This window comes from Anopheles cruzii, chromosome 3, assembly GCF_943734635.1.
Source record: "Anopheles cruzii chromosome 3, idAnoCruzAS_RS32_06, whole genome shotgun sequence".
Lineage (NCBI taxonomy): Eukaryota > Metazoa > Arthropoda > Insecta > Diptera > Culicidae > Anopheles > Anopheles cruzii.
The window spans coordinates 4,315,587-4,340,516 of record NC_069145.1 but is presented as its reverse complement, the minus strand read 5'-3'; the positions used below and the strand labels follow the sequence as shown (position 1 = coordinate 4,340,516).

General features: G+C 45.9%; 1 protein-coding gene across 1 annotated transcript; it reads right to left on the bottom strand.

The window, feature by feature from the left end:
• Positions 1–422: 422 nt before the first annotated feature.
• Positions 423–24,902, bottom strand: LOC128275114 (neuropeptides capa receptor-like). The gene is made up of 9 exons (XM_053013510.1): positions 24,793–24,902; positions 20,537–20,687; positions 14,974–15,264; positions 14,720–14,896; positions 14,525–14,596; positions 12,823–12,967; positions 6,079–6,262; positions 2,811–2,900; positions 423–1,407 (listed from the first exon to the last, which is right to left on the bottom strand). The coding sequence occupies exons 1-9, from the start codon at positions 24,814–24,816 to the stop codon at positions 754–756; spliced, it is 1,788 nt and encodes a 595-aa protein (XP_052869470.1). The 5' UTR covers positions 24,817–24,902; the 3' UTR covers positions 423–753.
• Between the last annotated feature and the right edge of the window lie 28 nt (positions 24,903–24,930).

Genomic DNA, 24,930 nt, shown 5'->3' with positions numbered 1-24,930 from the left:
CTGCGGTGAAGCGAAAAATTGGAACACACATCCGGGGTGGTCAATAAAACCGAGAAAATAATCTCCTCGGTCCCAGACGTTCGGGGCTGGGGAGCCCCAAGCATCCCAATAGTTCGCTTGCTGGTGTTGCTCATCTTTTATGACGGTCGTCAATACGTGGATGCGCGACCGCTCACCACCGGAAGCCAGCGGGCCCGATAAAGGTTGGATTTTCTGTACAAGCGCACCTATCCGATCCATTTGCATGTCATTTAAAGAACAATATGTTCCGCCGATGCTCGATCCCTCACGGTGGGCTACCGGGAAACCTGGGAGTGCCAGCCACCAGCGGAGGTCGGCATAAAAAAGCGCTTCGTCAAAGGACCTTCCTACACTTTCTCGCTGCTCACTCTCGCTATCAGTCCATCGTTTATTTGGAGATTATACATCTTTGTACCTTTAAGTTACGAGCACCTACGTCGGTCTCGTCTACCAGTACCGTGTTTTTAGCTGCCTTATTTATCTAAATTAAACGTAACATAGCGTTTATATTAGCGCATTTCCCCTACGGCTTCTGTAAATTTGGCTTATGGAACGACCGAAACGTGTGGTTTGTTGGTTGGTTAAGCTCATCATCACATGGGTTAAGTTACAGCACACGGCTTAGATCGCTTAGCTGATATTCTTCGTGTTGAGTGGTTTTTTCGTCTAAAAGAATAACAATAACACACCAACAATTGCCGCACGGTGGGGCTTGAGTTGGTAATACTGTCGTTAAATACACGTTTCCCGCTTTGCATCTGGTAGCAGGGTGGTGGTGCCATCGTCGGCACCATCACCACAGCGCAGACTACTCCGGAGAGGGTGCTCCGGAAGTTGTTGAGTGTTGCGCCGCTCCACCTCAATTCGGTCGTTACTGCTAGCGGAGTTTCGCCTCGGTTCCTGGCACCGCAGAGATTCATCCTCCAGGTCTACGGTGATGGTTGGTAGCGGTAGCAACGGTGTCGCCGATCCGTTCACCAGCTCTTGTGCTTCGTCGTCCAGTGGCAGTAGGCTGTGGTCGGGTGAGTACTGGTCGTCGCCATAGTTTCTATTGTTACACACGTTACTGTTGTTATTGCTGTTGGCGTGATATTGGTGAGTGTTGTCGCTAACATTGTTGCAGCTCCCATTGCCGTTGTGGCCGGCCGGTGGTTGAAGGGTCCGATCCGTGTCCGAGTTCGGCTTATCGATACTTATCAGTGGCGCCCGCAGGCTGCTCGCATCCGCGACGGTCGACGTGCTCGAGACGACCGTCGTCACGAGCGTCGAAGCGGAGGTCGTGTAACACCGGGGCCGCCCGTTCAGGTTGTTCTCCAGCATCACGACAATGTCGGTGGTAAGATTGGGCGACAGGGAGTTCCGGTTGTTGGGATGGTTGTTACCGATCTGGAGCAAACGAGGAATCGGGTTAGAAACAGGGAAATAATATATTACTTTTCTTGCTGCTTTGCTGTATTCTCTTCCGCGAGTGAGCTGTAAAGGGCGCCCATTGCAATAGAGTGGGGATGGGACAACACATCAATCGTAAGGTGCCGGTCAGGTAGCCCGAAGGAATTCGATATCCCGGTAACGGATGTCCCGGTACGTCTATGAGCGGTAGATTAAAGACATATGGCACACAATCAATTGTCGGATACGATGGCGTACAGGGCGTCCATTAACAAACATATTGATTTTCTTCCGGAACCAGACGATCCGATTGAACTGAAAGCCGGTGAAGCTGGAACCGGCAGAAGCGTGGCAGCTTCTGCCAATTGAAAGCCCATTTCCCCTGCTTCTTAAGCGCAGAAATCGGAATCGGAAATGGAACAAGTGGCCAGCGGCCCCGCGCATGAAGCGGGGGTCTATGAAGCGTGTGCTCTCGAACGCACGACAATGGAGGCCACAGAGAGAGCGGGAGAGGTGGTGACACATCATCAACTACATAGTATCCCGGGAACATCCCTCTGGATGGAATTTTATGGAAGCGAGGTGCTGGCCGACAGTTCCAGGGGATAGTTTCTTGTGGTTTTTTCCCCTGCCAACGGAAAGTGGGTGATTTTCAGCTGTCCATCCGATAGCGGGAGAGATACAGGATAAAGATTCCTCTTTGGCAGAGTGTCAATTCCTACTTTGTACACGACTGAACTGGATGGCCCGACCGGCGGACGGGCCGGCTGGGCTAGAAATGTGTTAGTTATGTCCTTGAAGGAAGGCGTGCTGAGTGCTAACAAATGCCAGAAGGATACTACGACCTGCGAGAGAAGCAGATTTATGGCTTAATTTCCAGCGCGTTCCTGAGAAATGGCCTGTTTGTGTGAAGTAAAAATGTACGGAAATGTCTCCTTACAGAATGTGGCTCCAAACTATGGTTCCAGTTTTTACTTGTCAACGATTTCACAGGCCACAGCCAAGTGCCAATGGTGTACAGCACTAATGTTGGAGGGGTCAAAACCATTTCATTTTCTGGACTAGCATCCAAAAGTCGTTACTTCTAAACCTGCCAATTGACCTGCTTTAGGACGACAATTTCGAGCGCCAATCAGAGGTCACACACAAAATGAGGTTATGAACCTGGTCGTTAACCGGCCATCCGACTGCCGTGTGCGGTTTCTTCAGAGAATTACTCCAAATAGCCATCCTTGTGAACCCTCAAAGCCAATGGCAGCGTCCCGACATGGTGCACATGGTCGGTTGCGATGATAAATGGAGTGTTAAAAAGGGCAACGCCACTGCGCCAGCAGCAGCAGCATCCAAGGACCGAGTGAAGATGGTCGCATGCAGAGTACGCAAAGGTCAGTATCACTCACCTGCAACGAGTTCCGACGAATGCTGTTGCTCGCCTGCAGATTGCACCTGTACCGGGACCGCTTGGACTGCATCATCGATCGGGCGCGCATCTGAAATGGAAAAGGGTTGATTTGTTGAACATCGATTGTTGCACCGAAACTATACACGCCTCTGTTTAATTAACGCAAGACGTGATCGGTCGAACCGTCTATACATGCCGATTTGTATCACATTATAAGACCTTTGACTTTGTTCGTCATTCGCAGCAACCATTGCCAAGGAATAAATGGTTTTCTGGTGCATTTTTCTTGCGAATCGATTACCGTCCGTCCGGACCCGGGACCGTACGCGAATTCAATTTACTTCGTTTTTGCACAAAGTGGTCCGTTGCATTTTCTTTTTTTTTTTGTAGATCCCGTCTAACCCGTTTGTGCAACATCACGCCAAGTAGTGAAGGTGCTTTCTGGCTACAGTGGAAACCATAGTGGAAGCGAAAACCTCACCTAGGTCACTGCGGGGGAATTCAAATTCGATGACTCGGTGCTTTAAGATCCCAACACCTTCGAAGGCCAGCACAGCACAAGCTGTTGCCTGTCGCTGCAGAACCGTGACCAGAGGGCGGATTCGATCAAAGGTGGATTTTCTATTAAACCGAAGAAAACTGTCTTAGAAGTTAACGGGCACTCGGGGACGTTCGTCAAGTGCCAACGCTGCGCTTACGACTGTTGGAAGCACAGCGTCTGTCGGTTGGTTGAAGACAGAATTTGGTGAATTCACTCGTGAACAAAATCACGTGGCACGAAATGTTACCATTTTCCGCTGATGGCTAATAGCATATCTTACTTTTAAGACCCTCGCATAAATGGTCGGTAATCTTACGACGAATATCCGCCCGCCCGCGGCTCCAAATGTGTTATTACGGGCTGAAAGCTGAAGCGCACGGATTCGTGAAAGATCTTGTGACAAATCCCCACATAAGGTTCGCAGTCGTGCGCGAACCAAGCTTCGATTTCGGTTCGTGGACGGGACCTACTAACCAATATCTAATGCCACTTTAAATCCACGTTACTTGATTACGGGCCGGGGGTCTGCTTCCGAAGATGATTTTTAGGATTTTTGAGGATGCCGGCTCGGTTGCTGAAGATATTTTATTCCATCAAGCGCGTAAAGAGATGGTGGAAAATCGCAAACGGAAGTGCCAAAAGCAAACGGCCAAGATTTCGTAGCATCACGACCGTCCCCGGACGTGCACCGTACGCCCGTCCCAAGTGGATGATACGAAAAAATAGACGCACCAGAAATAGAACCAGATAACGATGAGATGTGGATTATACTTTTATGGTAGTCAGCCAAAATCAGAATCGATCCAAGAGCTGGTGCCAAACGGCGATAGGTATCAAATGAAAAAATGGGTCTTCAGAAGCAAGACCGAGTGATGGAAAAGTCTGAGTGAACAAAATTGGCCTCTGCCTGGAAGAAACTAACAGGTTATACCTAAAAGGTTCGGTTAAATAATTTTATTTTCCTACATCGTCTAAATCCAAAGTGATCGTTTCCGTTTTCTGCTTCCCAGTGTAATGGCGGAACCAGTATTGAAGATTCTTGAGTTGATTCGGCTCAGATTTGATTTCAATAAGATCTCCCTTTGCCACAGAAGGGAAAAAGCACACATTCAAGATTTGTTTGCAACCGATGTTACGGTGAAAACGGAATCGTATCATAAAAAATGTCGGGCACACTCAAATCTCTCCAATTATCCATCAATTGTCATCCGGTGCGTCAGATCTTCAATCGATCACATCGTTTGCCGTCCGCAAAGCCTGTTAGCACCTTGTTTTTCCTGCCTTATCGCACGGACCTGGCACGGTATCCGGCAGGGCCATAAATCAACCACAAAAACTGGCATTTTATAGCGGTTTTGTGCGACGGAACCCTCCCGGAAACTTCGCGGTTCGCGGTTCGTGTGGCCCAGGGATCTGAGATTAACCACATCGCGCCCACCGGTCGCGGTTCGGGGGGTGTAAGCGTCAATCCGATGTCGGGATTGAGCTCGAAAAACCCTCGATCCAACGTGTTGAGGGATTCGCAGAAAAAGGCGAAAGAGCTGACGGCGGGATTGGAGTACAAAACAGCCACGGCGGATTGATACTTTGGAGCGAGGGAATAATTTTCAGTCTCGTTGCCCGGTACGCGGCCAGAAGGCGACAGCGAAGTGAAATCCTCAATTAGGGTCACCATGGTGACGCGATAATATGATTTTACGCACAAAAGCAAAAGAAAAAAACGGGACCCTCGAGGGAAATCAGATGGGATAATGCTTGCCAGTAGTTGGTGGGTTGCTGGGCTCTCGGATGGCAAATGATTGACTGTGCGTGTCGGTCGGACGTGGGGACACTCGTTGGCGACAAAACGGAAGCATTAGGCGGGCTTCCGGCACCCAGCAGCGGGTACAACAGGCAAATGTACCGAAGATATTATTCAAATTTAGCTTATCAAAGGGACGGCGTTTTATTTCCTGTGTTTCGCTCGCAACGAGCAATCACAAAAGTATGGAACCCAATTTAATGTCATTTTTCAAATCCCGAACGAAATGAATCCTTATAGTGGGTCTGAAGTTTCGGTAATTAGCATAAGCTGCTGCAGGGCTCTTCTCTGTTTCGAGGACATAATTTGAAGGACGAGGGTACTTCGAAGAGCGAAAAAACAAGAGATCAACAAGAAGAGCGAATTATGTAATGGGATATATTTAAATTGAAAGCCATCGTCAATCAAATATCACGAATTTGGCCTTCAATTTAGCGTTCCAATTGAGTGCTTAAGGTGTGTTTTTCCCTAAAGTAATGAGTCCGCACCGCGGCCTTATGATTAACCGAGTACATTATTTAGTGCACCCAAATGATGGGTTCGGTGCTAATGTCTTTTTGAATATGGGTCCTTCTGTCTATCAGTTGAGCTAACAGCCAGTGATCAGCCCCACTGTTTAGACCCTTATCCGGCTTGTTAATCGTTGGCCGTGTTAATAATGTCGTAGAATGTTGCGATCGCACCATAGCGTCTAGGTGGCCCGTAGACAATAACGTCGAAAATGGGTCTTTTTAAAAGGTCAGTGTTACTCCCACGTGTTGATTAAGTAACATGAGCTTCTGATATCGCCATGCCTAGAGCCCCGAAGGCCTCTTGCATCCGAGCTTGAGTCGACCTTTTATTAGCCAGTTTCATATTTCGTACTTCAAGAACGTCTCAAGCAGCGCCTTCATCACCAACCTGCCTCTCGGTTCTGACACTTACCGGCCGGGAATGATCGTAGCCACAGAAGCTTCCGTTACCGCCGACGTCGATGGTCGTTTCCCGGAAGCTCGACTGGTCGCGAGTGAATCCAGCCCCGAAGCCACGCCGACGGCCGCAGAGCGTTTCCCGGAACGCCACCCGGTACCGGTGGGACATCACGTTGTACAGGATCGGATTGATGGTGCTGGTTGGATGGCGATTGGTAAAGGGCATCCGATGAGAAAGGAGAAAGATAGAACGAATGAAGCTGTAAAATATTGCAACACGGCCGCGGGATTCGGCATCTTCAAATGGTTCAATGGTGGCGTACAACATAAAACGAAACCCATAAATCTGTTTACTACTGCCCTACCGGGCGTTTGCAATTGAGGGTTGCTCCTCAATTTCCATATCTGTTTCAACATACTGCGGAGAATGTTCAAGCTGCGTGTACATATCTGAGGCCACCGTGTGTTTGAGGGCAACGATGTGTCAGGATCGGTGGCCATTCGTTTTATTTCTTCCATTTGCTTTTGGTGGTGTCACACTTGTATGAGAGATGTCATAAAAATTACCATATTACGGCACTCTTGCGGTGAGCAATCGCCATTAGTTATCGAGCATCCCATCCTTAGCTTCTTCATCGTGGCCCCTGCGAGTATTAAAGACACTTGGAACCTAAACGGTGCTAGCAGTTCTTAAGCTAAGGGTTAAGGACCTACAGTGGTAAAAATAATACGAAAAGTACGAGACGAAATGTGGTCTAATTTAGCGTCTACTGTATTCCGGATGAAGTATCTGGAGTGCTGAGCCAATTTTCGAAACCAGTGGAAGATAATGTTGCAGAAGGCTGATTAGAATCAACTGAACAAATTGTGACATTGTTTGATTGAAACAATCATTGGCAATCAAGCAGTGCAGACAATCGTACGATCGGTAAGTGCATTAAATCTCTTCTTCTGGTATGATGCGGGCCAGAATCGAAGTCTGACCCGATAAGCGTAACTGCAATTTATTCATCCTATACTCGGAATCTACCAATCAAATCAAAAGGAAGAGCAAGAACACGGACATACCCACGTTTCTGAAACAATGATAATCGAACATGAATTTAAACAAACCTCGTCAATGGGTATGGTGGTCCATGGAATAACGGAGAGAAAAACAGTTGATATTATTGCCATCTGGAACAACACTGCATCCCGAATGGCAGCGACACTAAGAGATTCAGGCTCTAGGATTACGATAGAAAAATGACCTTGCTTTTACAGAGAACTCTGCCGACTGTAAAATATAATTTCCTCACGTAAACCGTAGACACCAACGGTGTCAATGTTTTACCACTTCGCACTGAAAATTGATAGCAAATTCATAACCAATTTATTTGACAAATACAGGATGCCTAGCCTAAGCAAGGTAGCAATTTCTGTCAACTTCTGAGGATTAATGATTGCAACCGAAGAGATCGGCCCGGATCACCCGGATTCTCGGAAGGTCTGCGAAGAAGGGTAGCTTCACTCTGCGAAGGCTCCTTCGAGGAATAAGACCATTTAGACAAGGCCTTCTTGCACAGGTTTGTAATAAGCTACAATTTACACCACAAAAACGGCAAAGGTTGAATCAGGTACCTAGCCGAAAAAGTGGAGCTAAAAAATTATGCTATTCTTTGGAGGTTGAATAAAAAAAATCTATGAACCATCGTTTTAACGATTCCACCCGCGTTGCGATGATGATGATGGGCTAAAGGCAGAGAGATGGAATTCACATGAAAGTATGTGACTTTCGCACGTTCTGTGGTCGTGAAGCCAGCCTCAACCTGAACCGTGCCGGGAGCCTTTTCCGCCTACCGTGAGCCTCGGTTTCGTTTGATGCTCGAGTAAACCTTCCGCCGGGGGGAACAGTCCTTTTGTCGCGTCACATGTTTGCATAAACTTTTGCAGACAAACAAAATTTCCATCTTTTCGTACGGCAGATTACGTGTGACACTGTGTGTGTCTATGGCGGGCATAGGTTACCAGGAGCGGGTTTTGTTTCAGAAGCAAAACTTCCACCACACGCTGGAGACACGCTGGCTGGTGGTTTGCATCCCTTTGTGGGGGCCATCCAGGGTGAATTCTAAATTGCTTAACGACTACCAGGAATTCTGCAAAGTGAATATGACCCAAAAGGTACTTCCGTAAACTACGGGTACACCGCAGACGGACAGAAGTTCTGAAATTCGGAAATGCACCACAGCGGAACGTGTCCCGAATTTCTTAACTCGTTGTTTAAAAAGCGGGTTGCCTTTGTACAACCCACCCGACACTGTTTTCGATGCTTTTGCTTATCTTTCGACGGTGGAACTCGTTTACATATATTTTTTGCCTCTGTGCTGCGCTAGGTTTGTTTTGAACCCAACGCTTTACGTTACCCTCAGTGGAGCCCCTTTTTGTTTTCAATTTACATTTTGGGAACCGGAAAGATTATTTAAAAAAAAGGGATATGGCTCTTCCTTACTTCGTTATTATACCTACGAATTGAAGGTCCCCAAAATGGATGGTTTGTGCGGCCCTGCCAAAGGGACCCCGAAAACCAGAAGCCGTTGCTCCGGTGGGATTAACGGAAAAGAAAACCTTGAAAATTGTCCCCTCCTGGTGGGATTACTTTTCCGGTGGATCGCGTGGTAAGAGCCCGTTTTGAGGGACCTTGAAGTGACCCAGAAAAACGACAACCAAACCTAAAATGGTAGCAAGCAAGTTTACGATAAAATACAAATATTCCATCGCTTTTAAATTTCGAAAGGCGCACCATCTCGCGAAAAGATGGCCCGGAACGACGACTTCACTGTGGCTGTGGCGAATGGAATGTTCATTGCGAGGTTCCCGTGCCAATCGTCGGGCTCAACGTCGCGGAAAATGCCGAGTAAATTGTTACACAACCAATCGTCGTTTCGATTCCGCGGGTCTCCGTCACAGGTCAGCATCGCGCGATTGATGCTTGGCACCATGAATGAACGGAACGGAAAACGAAAACCGGGAAAGAACTTCAAAGAAGAAACTGCTGTTGTAAGCATTGTCTCGATTTTACAGTCTCCATCATCATCGTTATTTGCTTCTTTCGGAAAACGCTGCTGGATGGCTCGAAAGGCATCGCTGGAGTACAATGTTCGCATGCCAGCTTATCGTCGTGTTTATCGAGTTTGAAAACATTCTGAGTTGGAATTTGGTTCTCCTGTTCCGAAACGTGTATTTCGGGCTATCAATTCGAATCAATGTAAGACATATTCTTCAGAATCAATTTAAGCGTTCACTCCGAGACGATGCAACTATGCGACTTTTGAAAACGTCAATAAATTCTTTTGTCTCAGTATTGTTTAGTAATTTAAGAGCATTTTAAGATTGGATTTCAATTGATTTTCAAGAGCAGAAAACGTCATACTGTCTTCCAGTGAAACTTTTACTTTCGAATGAATGCATCATTTGCTCGTCTCATTTAACGCTTCATTTGTTCTGAGAGGTTTCTTCACAGATCGTGGCTTCTTTCTGCTCCAATACTTTTCACGCTCGCTGTTTATAGCATTGAAAGTATGTGAGATTGCATCTTAAAAAACTCAGCAACAAATGAACTAACATCCGAATAAGATATTAACGCCAGATGACAATGTAAATTTTAATTAAATTTACCTCATAATTTTAGACTAAATCACAGAGCGAGAGAGAGCGACTCATTTTCCCACCAATCTCACCATTCACTTCTATGGGCATTGAGAGAGGAAAAAGTCATGGGTACAGTGATCTATTCTAGACATGACTTACACTTCTATTGGAAAGGCGAATGTGAAAAACGCCTGGAAGCTTCTCAAACTTATTTTAAAAACCCGTAACCAACACCTATAAATGAAGCGACGAAGAAACCCCTTAATAAAGCTAATAACTCGAAAACTATTCAAATGCCACATTCCCAGAAAAGATCGGTTACAAAGTTTGGCCGCGTAACGATTCGTCACGTGGGATTCCACGTAACGGTGAGTGGCAGATTTATACGCCAATTTACGATTATGTCTCGCAAGGGACCCTTTGATGGAGCTGCAAATTTATCGGAATCCTCTTAACCACAGTCGCGTCGAGCTCCAGAAGCCACAAGCAAGCGCTAAGTAGAGCGAACTCTAGGACGAAATTTAAACTTTACAAGCCGATTCCAGTAAATCGAAGAGCAAAATGAGCACCACTTTGCTTTGGTTATTAGCAAATCGTAAAAAGCAACGAACGACACTCAACAAGATTACCGTTTATCGGGTAGTTCAATCGCAAAGTGAGTGTTCCGTGTCTGTGAGTTCGACGACGCTACCAATTTTTTGTTTCACCCGAAACATTAATCTCGGATTGAAATAAGCGGCCACCGATTGAGATGGGTGATCTGCTCGAGGTGTGTGCAAATCCATGATGAAGTGACTAATTTGCATAAAGCAATTTTCGTTCTCACAAAACAGAACAACTTTTCATATTAACTTGCTGGCTTCGTTTCCAGGGCAGAGGCAGCCGTACCCAGAGAGAGAGAGCACATCCGCATGGTGAAGCCCATTTTTTCCATGTGACGGGCCTGTTGACGACTTTTTACGCACGGCACATGAGTCCCCGGACTCCCGGTAGGACAGACGGTTCCGCACGAGAGAAGAAAACTTTCATGGGGCGTGTCGTTCAATCTTTGCAAATCGTCATCATACCAAACGACTTCGGTTTCACCGACGTTGTTTACCGTTTTCCAATCCCATAGCATCCGGCGCTATCCGGTGCTTTTCCTTTCCCACGCCGTAATGGTACGCCGATTTTGTTGCCGTTCCGATTCTGGCCCACTGAACTCGATGTCGCAAATGTCCTGGGCAAGACATATCCAGCAGGGTCGGAACTTTTGTTTGCCACCGTAAAACGGTCACAAATTACTCAGCGATCATCGAGCAAGAGTTAAAGAAGAACAAGAATTTAGAGTGTTCTACTCGGAACCGTATGAAAAATTCCGATTTCTTATCAGTTACCCAAAACTTGTACGCGAAGTACAATAAAACTGCGAACTTAGCTCAGTGAGGTCCGATTAGAGTAAATGATGTATTTGTTTGGCCGGATATTTGAGTCTGAAGCTGACTGGTCAGTAAACATTCTCTATAGTTTTTTTCCACTAAAAGACTTTTTTTGAGGGAAGTATTTCGACATCTACAGCCAAATGCGTGTTTGTCTCCACAATTGTTGGATAAGCTCGTGTATTTTTTTTCCATGTGCTCAATTTGATAAGTTTCGCCTTTAGCAAACGCATTCGTCACTCAACGTTCGAGGGGGTGTACGCACTGCGAACGTTCAGTAGAGCCCAGCTTTTCCTATCCTCCAATTTCCTATCCTTCCAATGTCACCGTTTTACTGCCTTCTTCATAATTGTTCCGCAAAATCAGCCCCAGCAGCTCGCGTTGGGTGCGGGAGTGCTTGGTACTTCGGACGGCGCAGTGCGTGACGTGAGAAAAAGTTTTTCCATTGAAACGGAAATGAGATTTTCCCATGTGATTACACAAAACGAAGGAGGATGTAAGATGATAAAGACGATCGTTAAACAAGCTCGATGAGATGAACAAATTATTACTAACTTTGCCGGCAGCGGCAGCAGCAACAGTGGCGTTTGGTGGAATAAATTAATCTCTTTAATTGGTGCAAAGCGGTTCTCGGTTCATGCTGCTGTCCTTTTTAACGGACGAAGCAGAGGAACACGGGTGGTAATCGAATCATATGCTGAGCATGATGTTATTGTTAAACTATTTAATGTTTTTTTCACTGTTGATGGAAGGAAAAATAAATTAAAGCATTTTGCCACGAAGCCTTAACGTTTATCGAAGCGCCAATGAAGTGCACCTAAATATAATCTACGCGGCATTTATGGAAAAACATTAAAAGGGTTTTCATAGCAACATACCGGCTCCATTTTTCCCATAAAATAAACCATCAAACCCATTTCACCATAACGTTCAATGGCAGCCCATGAATCGACCCATTTCCACACGTCAAACATCGGCGTTAGTAATTGCTCCTGACTGACGGCCATTATGCAGGCAGGGAACCCGCCTGCGGAAGGGTTCGATCAGTAATTTTCGATCCAAATCGAGCGCTACGTACGACCCTTTTTCCGCAAAAATAAAACACTCGATGTGAACTCGAAACAGCGACGCTTCGATGCTCCTTTGGCAGTCCGTCATGGCTGTCAAGTGGCCCGGGAATCGGAAGTAGTCTCTGCCTGTACGCAGGAACCTACGTTTCCGATTGACAGCATTCGTCTTCTGCTTCCTTTGGGCCTTCGGGAACCGAAAAAGGGTCACCGGTTGTGTTTGCTCAGCATAAACTTACGCAAGGGCACGTATTAATATCATTTCGCTCCATCTAAAAATATGCCAATACAATTAACGTACCATTGACGCGTAACCAAGAGCGAACGCCATCTTGTCCGAGACGAGCGACAGCGGCAGCGAGACAAATAAGCCATCGATCAGCTGTTTGGTGCGCAAACTGGATGCTCAGAAAAGCTGGCCAGTTGGGCACAGCTTCACCCCTGCTGATGATGCTGCTCCTCAGAGTCAATGGACCGTGCCATATAATGATGAGTAAACACATGGCCGCACGGGAAAGCAATTAAGAATGTCACTCGGTCGGTGCAATGGCGACGCCACTGCGTCGCTGTGCGTTCGAGGATTCAGAATTTCCAGCCCGGCGACCGGGGAGCCGTGACGCGGTGACTTGGTGGAGCTCTACTTACCAGGACACGTAGTACAGGCAGCCGGCCACGGAGAAGAGCCACGTGTTGACCATGTTGAAGTGCTGCCAGTCACGGGCGTAGAGATACAGCAACCGTTGCGCGTGAAACGGTGCCCAGCAGACAAAGAACGTTATTACGACCGCGGCTGTGAAAGGAAGAAGACAGGAGCACGAAATTTACGGCATCAGAACGGCAACTTTGTAAAGAAAGCGGTGCTCGGGGAGCTGTTTACATCTTAAGAGGACAGCGAACCAGCTTACCGCCCTAGCCGAACATGAAAGTTTAAGCTCATGGTGAAAACTCTCAAGCATTAGGTCGGAATGAACGTAGTGCAGCGTTTGTCGGAACACAGTCTTGGAGAGATTTCCGAATTGATTTGATTGAATTTAGTGTAACTATTTGTTGTATGATGAAATCCTTTACACAACAAACGCGCGACGAGACATCAACCCTTGCTGCAAGAATCGACGTACAAATCGATAGACCATCGACCATCTTTTGACTTAAGAAAACAAACGAAGGAACAGAATAAGTCACGGGTCTGGATCTTTCGTTCGATTTCTTCGACACAAGAACCATCAGTTGCAATAAAAAAAACCCAATTAGCGTTGTAAAAGTGATTGGAAGCGCCACATTCGAATGTTCAACATCCAATATAGAGCCCCTGTACTAGGATGATTTCCCTTGGGCACTAGAGTAACGTTATTACTCCGACTCTATGTCAGTGTGGGCAAATATATTAAACCCTTTATTAAACTGTAAAACAATTCAATGTGACGTGGCTTATTGGTTCCCATCCCATTCCCATTCGCTCAAATGGACGGAATGGATTTCACCATCTTCAGCAAATGATCACTATCTGAACTAAAACATCGGGACAAACGAAATTAAATGATGACTTCTCGGCTGCCCATTTGCTCTCAACGCGCGTTCTGGTTGTGTACGACGTTTTGCACGGACATTGGTATTCTTAACGCTTGCCTGCTTCCGTTCCTGGAATGGATGGATACTATAAACAACAGCCGGTGGAGCCAGAAATCGGACCAGGAAGCAGTTTTTGGTTGGCTAAAAACGCTATCAAAACTTGACCCAGTTACTGGATGAGTGTCAATCGGCCACAGACTGTCTTGGAGAGCTTGTTTTTAAGACAGCAGTTGTTGTTTTATGGTCAGGTAGACAGCTCGGTGAGATGAACTTTAAGAAGGGTAAACTCGACGTATTAAGATTCGGCCACGCGAGATGATGTTGTTGTTGGCAGCAAAAGTTAACAAAATCTAGGGCAACATTAACAGTTTCAATTAATTCCAGGTACCTATTAAAGTCCTTGGCTCAATTGATAGTAAACATCGGCAGTTCCAACAATGTGCTAGGTGAAACGACACCTTCGCTTCGCGAGTCATGGACTTTGATTTCGTTTGCCGTTCACGGGAACGGTCTGCGTTGATTGTATCTTTAATAGTATTTGTCTCATTTTTGCCTGACACTGCACTACGAATGGCCGAACCGAAGCACAATTCCTGCTGACTAGCTAACGGCCGAACGAGAGTGGGAATTTTATTTTCTAAAATAATCAGGTATTATCGCAAAAGCCATGAAGCTTAATGGTGTTCCACGGACCCTCCCGATAGCTTTAAGGGAAGTTTCAAAAAGTAAGCGCTCCCAGGAACAGTTACACCAAAGTGATGAACCACTTGTTGCTTACCGAGCATCCGGATGATGGCCTTCCGTGACTGCGATACCCTCGACGGTCCATTAACCGATCCATTGCGAACGCCTGGAAGAGACAGAGAGACAGAGAGAAACCGGAAAACTGTCACTTTCATCCTGCACACCAGCAAACACTAATGGACGACACCCGGAATTTCCGTTGGTTATCGAAATTTTACCGGCCACCTACCGAGTTCTACCGTCCGCTGGGTCCGGGACCGGATCTGCATGCCCATGCGCGCATACAGCACCACCATGATGAGCATCGGGAAGGCAAAAAACAGACAGGTCGACAGCTCCCAAAGTGGAAAGCCCTCCGGATTGCTGAGCATGGCGCAGAACGCTGAGTCGTGGATTTTCTTATTGGCTGTGGGGAGCAAAAAGGGGAGCGTGAAATGAGCGTGGCACATTCCCTTCGTTTGGGGCGGGGATCCCAGAACTTACTCGGTGGGTAAACGAGGTAATCGATGTCGGTGAAAACGGCAAAAGGCACCGCACTCAGCAGACTCACGATCCAGAGGCCGGCGATGATCCGGACCGGGCGCTGCAGGCCCGACATCGTGTAGAGGTGCAGCGGATGACAGATGGCCAGGAAGCGCTCCATCGAGAACGCGACGATGGTGAGGACCGACACGTACGTCGACGCCTCCGAGAGCAGCGCACGGATCTTGCAGAACGGTAGCCCCAAATCGTACGGATACTGGTGCCAGTAGAGGCTGATCTCGTACGGGAGCCCTATGGCGGGAGTTTGGAGAGAGAGAACCGGTAAGTGGGATTGACGTTTGATGCATATTTTCTGCATATTACGCATCAATATGAATGTTGCCTTCACCTCAACTCCCTAGCGCCACCCTGGTTGTCCCTTGGAAAACACATTTATTTTCCTACCTTGGGTCACAGAAAAAGGGAACCGGACTTTTCATTGCATTTCCAATGAATTCAAATGCGATGAATTGTTCGCAACTCGATGCATAATTTGTATCTGCAGCCAAAACAAACAAAGTGCAACAATCTTGTGAACGCAAAAGCAAGATGCATTCGGGTTGCTGCGGCTTGTCTGTGTGTTTCTTGTGAGGAAAAAGAAAACAATATTACTCTATCTGCTTCCAGGAATCTCATTCAACTTTTGATGCGACCGAAAACTTGGTCGTTCTACAAACAGGAAATATTTGGCAACCAAGTTGCCACTCGACCGAACTCGTTCGTTTCGCTGCTGCTCCACCTGTTCCAGTGCCAACTTTGATTTGATATCCTGCTACAGTGCTACCGGTTCGGATGGCAGATGGCTCGAACCGGTGGCGAATCTAATTCGGAACGTGCTTCCGAACGATTTCGGTCGTCCGCAGTGCGTACGGTTTGACGCAATATCCGGTTCTAAGATGTACAATAACATAAAGCTCTTACTTGATTACCAGTTTTCGACAAGCTGATTATTTATGCATGCTCTATGCACGCTACCCGAACGCACGCACCCTGTTTTCGGAAGGGTGTAGAGCATGACGGGGCAGGCCATGGAATATGTATGAGTTCGTACGAACGTTTGTCAGTTTGCTGTCGATAGTTGTCGAAATGTGTTTTCGTTACGCTGCTCGTCTCCCAGTTTGAGAAGAACAGCTGTTGGACGGATCGTGCCCGTTCTGTTGCTTCAACCGCTTGTCGATTTGACGTTTGAACTTACTGACAGATTGAACGACAAATTCGACAACAGTAGGCCAGTTTGATTAAGCAACGGCTGACAGTTGATTCGATGATATTGTCATCCTGAAGCAGGGTTTGAACAATTGTGATTCGATTCACATTGCACGAGCGTTCGACGAAACAAAAGGCTTGATGAAGCTACCAGGTTAAAAATGACAGCCGAGACGAAAAAGCTATGCATTACTTAATTAAGTTGTTCTTGTTCTTGCAACACCTTCGTTTGTATCGGCCCGTTCACTTCTCAATAAGCTGAATATTGTCAGCCTGACGTGTGGCGATGACTATTGCATATTCATAGGTCACTGATGTGAACCATTTTCTTTTTTTCCAGGTGGACGAAGAACCGTAGTCCATCACATTTGTTGGCGATTCTTAGTAATTCGTCTTTCGATGGAGGCGCCCAGTGTTATTTATGCCAATGGAGGCGCCCGGTGCTTCATATTACCGGTTGATTGTTGGGCGAACCTGAAAGGCAAACTTGCTGATTTCATGGTTGGTTTCATGGGCATCGTCCATGGGCTTCTCTTTTGACGAAACTCAACGCTTGAAATGGAGTAGCTACATTGTTACGAAGTTAAAATCATTTCTTGGAATCCGGACTCATATCGTTTATGTTGAGCCGGATACGAAGTTTTGAAACTCTTTGAAAATAGTGTGCGCCATATGAAAGCCAACAACGTGATCGTCGACGGATTTTTTGTGCGGCTACAGCCTTTTCAACGCATGAAGAGTGAAACAAAATGCTGGTTTCTGTCGGCAAAGTTTGAAGGATGCTGCTTTGCGAAAGCTTCAGAATCATTTTTCATATTTATTATAGCTTCAAAAAAATTCCATCTACACGAAAAAAAATCTTTTCTGAGCATCGTGGAACATGGTATCCAAGAGGCAACCGTACGTCAGCCAGAAACGTGTTTTTAGTTGTCTCTCGAACGTCTGGCAGACGATGGTTTGACGAATGTTTTCCCTGGTTATTGCTCTTTTTAAGGAAGAGGCTTCTCTTTTTCCGTACAAATAGACTGTTTCATTCAATAACGAGCGTCTCTAGGCAAGCGGCCTGGGAATACGGTCACATGCAAGAAGCCACCACGCCAAAGTCTACTGAGATGCGGTCTCGCCCGTCGGTCGACAAAGCGAAGCCTTTTGTCGATGCCTTATTTCAGCCTCGGTACCAACATGGATCCAACGCTAGTACATTCGATTGACATGCCGGCTACTGAATGCCAGACGGCCTACACATAGTCCCGTCTTCGATGCTGCAAGTGAGTTTTCCTAGTTTCTCTTATCGACGCTATAGCGAATCTCATCCTTAACCAACCCGGCCCGGTACGCCTTTGACACGAGACGCGGAAGAAAATACAGTTGCTAAAAGCATCCGGAATGCGCCTCCCTTCGGACGCGAGGAATACTTCCGGCGAGTGGCTCCGCCGGTGGTTTGATAAGAGTGGAGTAGAAAATTGAATTGATGTTGACGGAACATAACAGACGAATACAGAAGCATCAATCGTGGCCGTCCGAAGACAGATTAGTGATTACTTCGTTGAGTTGCCATCGATTTATTGCGGAATTCAAAAGGACCGGAATAGCAATTACACGTTGGGCGGTAGTTTAATCACTGGAAAGTCGATTGGAACTAATGCGATGCCATTCGAAGTTCCCATTGAGGTGACATCCTACTCGATTATTAAAGCTTTAATTAGACACAGATGCCAGCTATAGTCGACATTAACACAAATTCATGCAAAAAACGACTTTGAATAAGACTTTAAATCAAATAATGAACTCTAGGTGTTTAGCTCAAAGAAACGTGTTAAAATTTAAGGAACTTGAAAACGAGAAATACAATCTAAGATTTTTCAGATACATCACGTTACTGTGCATTTATTATACACCTCCACTAAGTCCAGCAAGTGCCGAAAAATGTTGATACCACGTGCTTCGCGGCATAACAGTTTCATTTTATTTGCCATAAATCGACAACGGTGGGCTCAAAATCTCATTCTCTCAACTCTCCCGAAACACTTCAGTGAAACTTTGAACGTAATTCCACGCTTCATAAAAAAATACGTGCCAAAATGCAATTAATTATCAGCAAAGTTTCGTGGAAAATTGCTGATGGACAGATAGCGTATGCCGTGGCGGAACAAATCTGGCACATTATGGCGCCGTGCAGTGATAAGATGTCACTCGCTGTAGTAAAACTCGAAGCAAACGACATGAGAGAGAATTTAATGCCGTTTTTTTATATTATTTGATTCACATTTTTGTCTCATCCCAATGAGTTATTAAATAAGAAACAAAAATCACAGTTGCGCTTAGTTCAGTAAGTTGAAAGCTCGCACGATCTTTGATTGTCTAGCTCGAATTTTGTGTTCATTAAGTCATATCTAAACGGAATTGAACCAATAAAAACGGAACACAGTACTTTTCGAAAGCATGAGCCGTGTCGTGAGAAATCAAAACCTTCAATAGAAGACCGTTTACTCAAGAACTTTTATAGTCTGCACCGCAAGCGACAGATTGTGGTAGCAGCTGCGGGAAAAAACGAACAACGCTTCGACGGAGAAAGAAAAACAGTCCCAGAATGCTGAAGCCCATAAGTTGATTGAACTTGAAGTCCGCCCTTAGACCCTATTAGGCCCGTCTGGATAGAAAGCAGTCCTCGGAGCGCTTTGCTTCGGTTTTGTGGTCTCCCGTGAGACATCGACTAGACAACCTTCTGCCCGGGTATTTGGTGCTATTTTTCTCCGCGCCAACCGATAGTTTATTTCTTCACTTGTGTTGTGGTTTACAAACACGTTCCATCGTTTGAGGCTGCCTTTTGAAATATTTTTCAAACTTTTACTTTAACGAGTGGTCTACAATTCATCCGGCCTCGCTCGTGGTCTAACCAAAACTTTTAATGAACCGAGAACGAGAGCTTGTGGAAGTTATTCGGTAACAATCAAAGCTGACAAACATGTTGTAAAATTCCTTTGAGACTTTTAAGCATATGTTGGAAATCGCTATATTTTTCGCTGAACTGCAAACAAATCGGACTCGCATGATGAAATTCTGTGGAAAACATATTATGCTGTAATATATTCGACTGCTGCTCGGGCGTTTCACTTGGCTGCGGCATAAAAAGCATAAAAGTGGATGCAATAAAATGCAACGAATTGCGATAGAATAGGAAATAGCACCTCGTATCACAGTAAATATCACATTTCTGTCCATTTATCACGAGGCAAAGATTCACGTTTCTGGCAAGCCACACGAACCCCGCTGACCCGTATCGTATGAATACCGTTTTTGCCCCTTGTGCACGCTAATAAGAATGATATTTTCATCGATCCTGGTCAACAAACACGACCCTCCTGGCGCGAAGGGCAATAACGGTTCATAATATTTGCTTTGTGGGCTTTTCTTCGCCCGGCAGGATGGCACGTTTCGTGACATGGTTTCCTACAAAATGGCCATTTGCCGGTCAGACTGTTTTCACCAGGCATCACAAACCCTCTCATAATATATAACAAAAAAATATGACACGATGTCATCGACAATATGAGAAGATGCTGCAGACGAAATCTTTAAAGTGTCCTAACAACGCCCTGGCTTGAGGGAATCTGCTCAGCCAAGGACCGGCTTTCCTCCGGTCGACCGTAATAGGTCATGACAGTATTCTGGCATAGCTCCGCTTGACGAGGGTTTTACTGGTCGCCGAACGAACTTCTTCGGGGAGCCATAAATAAGGGTATACAGTTTTGTGGAACGCTCATACGCGAGCTTGAATTAAATCGGTCCCATTTCTGGGGTCGTTAAGTAGTGTTTCAATAATTTAATGGTACTGACAAGTGGATTCCATAGAGAAATACGGACACTGAACGTGATGGGTCGGAGAGAAGACAATTTAGTGGATTGCTGGCAATCATCTGTGCCATCCATCAGCGAACTTGAATGAAATGGCTTCAATTTGATTGGAAAAATCATGACAGAAGGAGACGGACTTGTCGATAGCATTCTTCAATGTATAAATACGGTTCCAAGGGTCCATTAAGAAGTGAACGAATAATTCTTGAACCACTCTCGGCGGTCGTTTGACGAATCGGTTTTATCAGCCATTGATTTTATCTTCATTTAATTAATGGCAAAGTGTATCAAACTGGTGAAGAAAATGGCGGTAGAAGTTTAGCTTTGCATCAGAAACTTCAATTATTATCCTTGACAGCTTTGCTAAGTATTCTCGACCTTCGTTTCTTACGGTTGCTCCTTTTTGTGCGATTGACGGGTTCGAAAGCGAGGAAAAGAATGATATAATAGGATGGCGTCTTACCTAGAACCAGAAATATGAGATCCGAAACGGCCAAACTGAACAGATAGTAGTTGGTGGCGGTCCGCATCGATGGATGCCGTACGATCACGAGGCAGACGATCAAATTTCCAATCACACCGGTCACCAGGATGCCCGTCAGCAGGATGGTAACCTAATGGAAGCGCAAAATAAACGTGGTTAGCTTATCGAAAGCGTAATAAAATTCAATTACTGCAGCCACTGCTGATGGAAAATTGATTTAGTTGGACGAATTTTTGTGTCAAACAGCTGGACTTAACCTTACCGTCACCAGACCGGATCAATTCTCTACAAGTCAGCTCATTAAATCGATTTATCACTTTCGAACGAGTTTGACTCCAACTGCGAATTCACTTTACAACTGCAGCTGACTGGCAACAAAAGGAGCTTTGTTTAAGTAGCGAAATGAAAATTGAAAGACAAATTGCAGCCAGCCGTCCCGTACCGTCCGTCCAGCCCCGGGGTGGGGTCAAAATCAATCCACACGGCAGTAAAAGCAAAGCGCACAGCGCAAGAAAAGAGCCCCCGTACGGCGGAACGGGTAAACTTTATGTTTATTACATTCCTCCGGATGTTGCCCGGCTGTACCAGTAAGCACCGAGAGCCTGGCACCGGTTCCGGTGCAACTTTCTGCGCTTTCCACTAAAAGCGTCCCGGTCCGGTATCGTCCCGGTTGGTAGTTGTTTGCAGTCGGTTCGGATGGATGCTGGTCGTTTTAACGGTTCTTTGGAAAAATTTTCCGCACACCACCCGTTGCGGGCGCGCTTTTGGCGTCAAAACGGTAAACGATGAGGCCGGTAAATGAAACGTAAATGAATCTTTACCAAACCACCCCCGGAAACTGGCTCAACTTGGTAGGGGTTGTAATTTTGACAAACTCTCAAGCTTTACGATTTTTGATTTCAATTAAGGGAAAATGGCGCATGAAAATCAAACTTTTTTTAATTTAGTGATGGTTTTTCCGCTTTCCTCGCAACGACAAAGTGGCTTCACATCGAAACACAAATTCGATGTTTTTGTACTAAAAAATGTGCGCAAATAACGAGTGACGACGAGGCCTACTTTTATATTTAATAAATTCACCAAATACTCATTCGACTGAAATTTCTAGTAATTTATTGAAAGGGCGTGAGCCCAACTTTCATATCCTAATTTAGAAATCCGACACTTTGTGTCCGTTTGACATACAGAAAACGAGAAAATCCCAAACAATGGACGATGAGGACCACAGCTCTATATTATTACTACGGCTACTACCACGCATTCGATATCTGAGGTGTAACGAACCCATTTCCCGGAAAGGTAAACTTTACTAATTAAAACTGCAACCCCAATAACTGTGGGATGCAGACGCAAAACGAGCACTGACGGTATGATGGCTAATCACCGGAACTTGTGCCTTCCAGACTCGTACTGGAGCTCCAGTTTTTCTGGTCTTCTGCTTCGCAATGCTTGAGGCTCCGGATTTTAAAGCATGCTAAACCTGAATACTACTTTATCCAATGCTACCTACGTAATCTGAATAGAACTTATTGAATCTGAAACACGAACAGGTTTCAAATTAAAGGCGCTTCGCAGAAGTGTAGGCAATTAATCCACTCATGCTCTCGAGGTGCGAAACACCCTTTCTGGCGTTGTTGAACTGCAAGAGCATGAAAGTAATAGCCGGCAGGAGGAGTGTCGGCAATCAGTCCGCTCATGCAATACGTCCCGAGAACCGTGGTCCTCCCCGACGGGCGGTACCACGGTGGGCCCGAGGTTCTAGCGAAGTGTGAGTGGAGTTTGTTATTCGACGTCCGTCGAGCTCGCCACACTCGATCTCGGCTCGGTACTATAGCGAAACCCGCATCCAATGGCATTGTGATGACCACCCGAATGGGTGGTTTCCTCACCTGATAACACTATCTACCAGTCAACAACCTTGACACCTTGGCTTATCCTCCTACTGCACAGTTTCTCACTAAAAGGCTACTAGTTTGTACAAACAAGAGATGCGCTGCACAACCTGATGACAAAACATGGGCCACATAATTCTATTGCAGCAAAAGCTAAACTTTCCCACAAGCAAACTCCTGTACGAACGCCACTTCTGCCACCGGAAGCTGAGAAGACAAAGCAAAGTATCCATTCCCGTGGCACTCGTCGACATGGTAGCCCCTCCCCTTGGGCCAACTGATGGTTGTGGTCATTATTGGCAACACCTGTCGAATAAATGACCCAAGCACCCTGCAATCCAGCATCCGGACGTTGGTTAACCCCAATTATTGGAACGTTCAATAAGGTACTGGTGTGTACGGTTCTGGTTTTAGGTCCGATCTAATTAGATTGAAACTACAATCTGTGCAATAAGAAGTGATCACTAAAGTCTCAACTCATTTATGTTACAAAATTCTTGAAGTTATCACTTGTATTCCATTAGGACTTTGAATTAATTCATGCGGTTTTACTCACTAAATGTCACAATTTTTTATGAAATATATGTTTGACAGCTACTATCATTTCGCATCTAACGCAGCGTAGGGTTTTTGGTTAAATTGTAGACAACACCTTTTTTAAGCATCTTAAAATGTTGAGTTTGTTCCTGGTAAAAAGATTTTGCAGGGAGTACTTCTTCATTACTTCAATATGAAGAAAAATGCTATCGAAAGTCATCGTATTTTAATGGATGTTTATCATGAAGGAAAGACAGACGTTCTTGTACCGAAACGTGACTGGTGATGAAAAAACGGCCTGGATACAGCCTGGTGAACCACGTCCACCGCAACCAAATCGAAATATTCACTGCGCAAAGGTTGTGCTGTGCATACGGTGGAACGTGAAAGGTGTGGTGTACTATGAGGTTTTAAAACCAAATGAACCGAATACTATCGACAACAATTAATGCGTTTGAAGCTTTAGCCATAAAACGACCAGAATGCGATAAAAGACACAATAAACTGATTTTTTAACATGACAGCGCTTGACCACACAACGCAAAACCGGTCAAAACCTTTCTAAAAAATGTCGGATGGGAACTCAACGTTTGTTGGGCTCGTTCATCCTTGCTGTGGATGCGTTATACTAATAATTCTACAGTACCATTGGTGGTTTGTAGGTGCGGTCCTAAGGCACCACTCGTAGGAGGCAATTACAATCGTTTAGATTACGTTTTTCGCTATCCTAATTCCAACTATCCCTCACTAACGGCCGGTGTGTCAGAAGGGATGCAATACTAAATCCTGGTGTTGTTAAGTCTACCCTTTTTCTCGACACTAACCTAACCGACGGGGGGCACCCACGAAACGGTGGCAGCATAACGAAGTAAATCGGCTTACATCGGTACAGCACGTAGTAACTCTGAAGATTATACCTTTTTGTTCTGCCAGTTGGCCTGCTGGTCTGACCGGCATCCGCGATAATCGCGGTCGGTAAAGCTACACAAACCGTATTCAGTGTAACTGCAACAGCATTCTCTACGCTAGGCTCCAGGTCGGAGGTTTACCACCCAAAGTTATCTTTACCGTTCTGCAATTTCGAAGCGCGTTTATAAGCTCCAGCTTACTGAACAGGCTGGGCCTGAGTGCGTTACGTCGGGTGTCTGTGCTAGGCCAACGGACAGGTCGAACTTTGGGACCCACTCTTTGGGCGGTTGGAGCCTATAACGCACTGCAACGTAGCTATTGGCCGTTCTCTGTAGACCTCCATTCCAACAGAGCAACAGGACCTTATCTGGCTTATCCGGAATAGTTTGTCCACCGTGAGCCGGCACAAACTGCGGCGCACTGATGGATAAACCAAACGACGAACTCACGTAATCTTTCGCAATCTGAGAAGGATATTTTTTTTCTCTTCCACTCTCGGTCACTTCCGGAACAAAGCTTATCAAAACTAGTTCAAAACTAATTTGAACTCATTCCGGAAACCATTAAAAACTTTGACTCGGCCTTGTCCGGTCGAAGGTCACGCCCCATCCCGGAGGAAACGCATTGTGTGTTTTTTCTGGTTTTTTTCTCACACTCATTTCTTCAGCTCACGATGATCTTCGGGGAACCTTCGGGTGGCAGAAACCTAACATCCTTAAGCCGACGGTTGAAGATTCTTTAGGTAATAGGATTAATTCAATAGCATTTTGCCGCAACCGAGAGCGAGCCCCGTCTTCTCTCCCTGTGTACACGATGTCCAAAGTGAGTACCTTTAGCCAAGTTTAGACGAGATTTTTGAATTGGCAACATCCACCCCTCTCTCGGTCCGGTACCTACCAGCAGTGCAGTGAGTAGCGGCATCTGTTGTGGGCCCCTCGCGTATTCCAGGAACTGCTGCACGGAACACGCAAACTCCGCGTTGGAAGGATCGCACGGGTCGAGCAGCTCGTTCGCGAACGAGTCGTTCGCCACCGC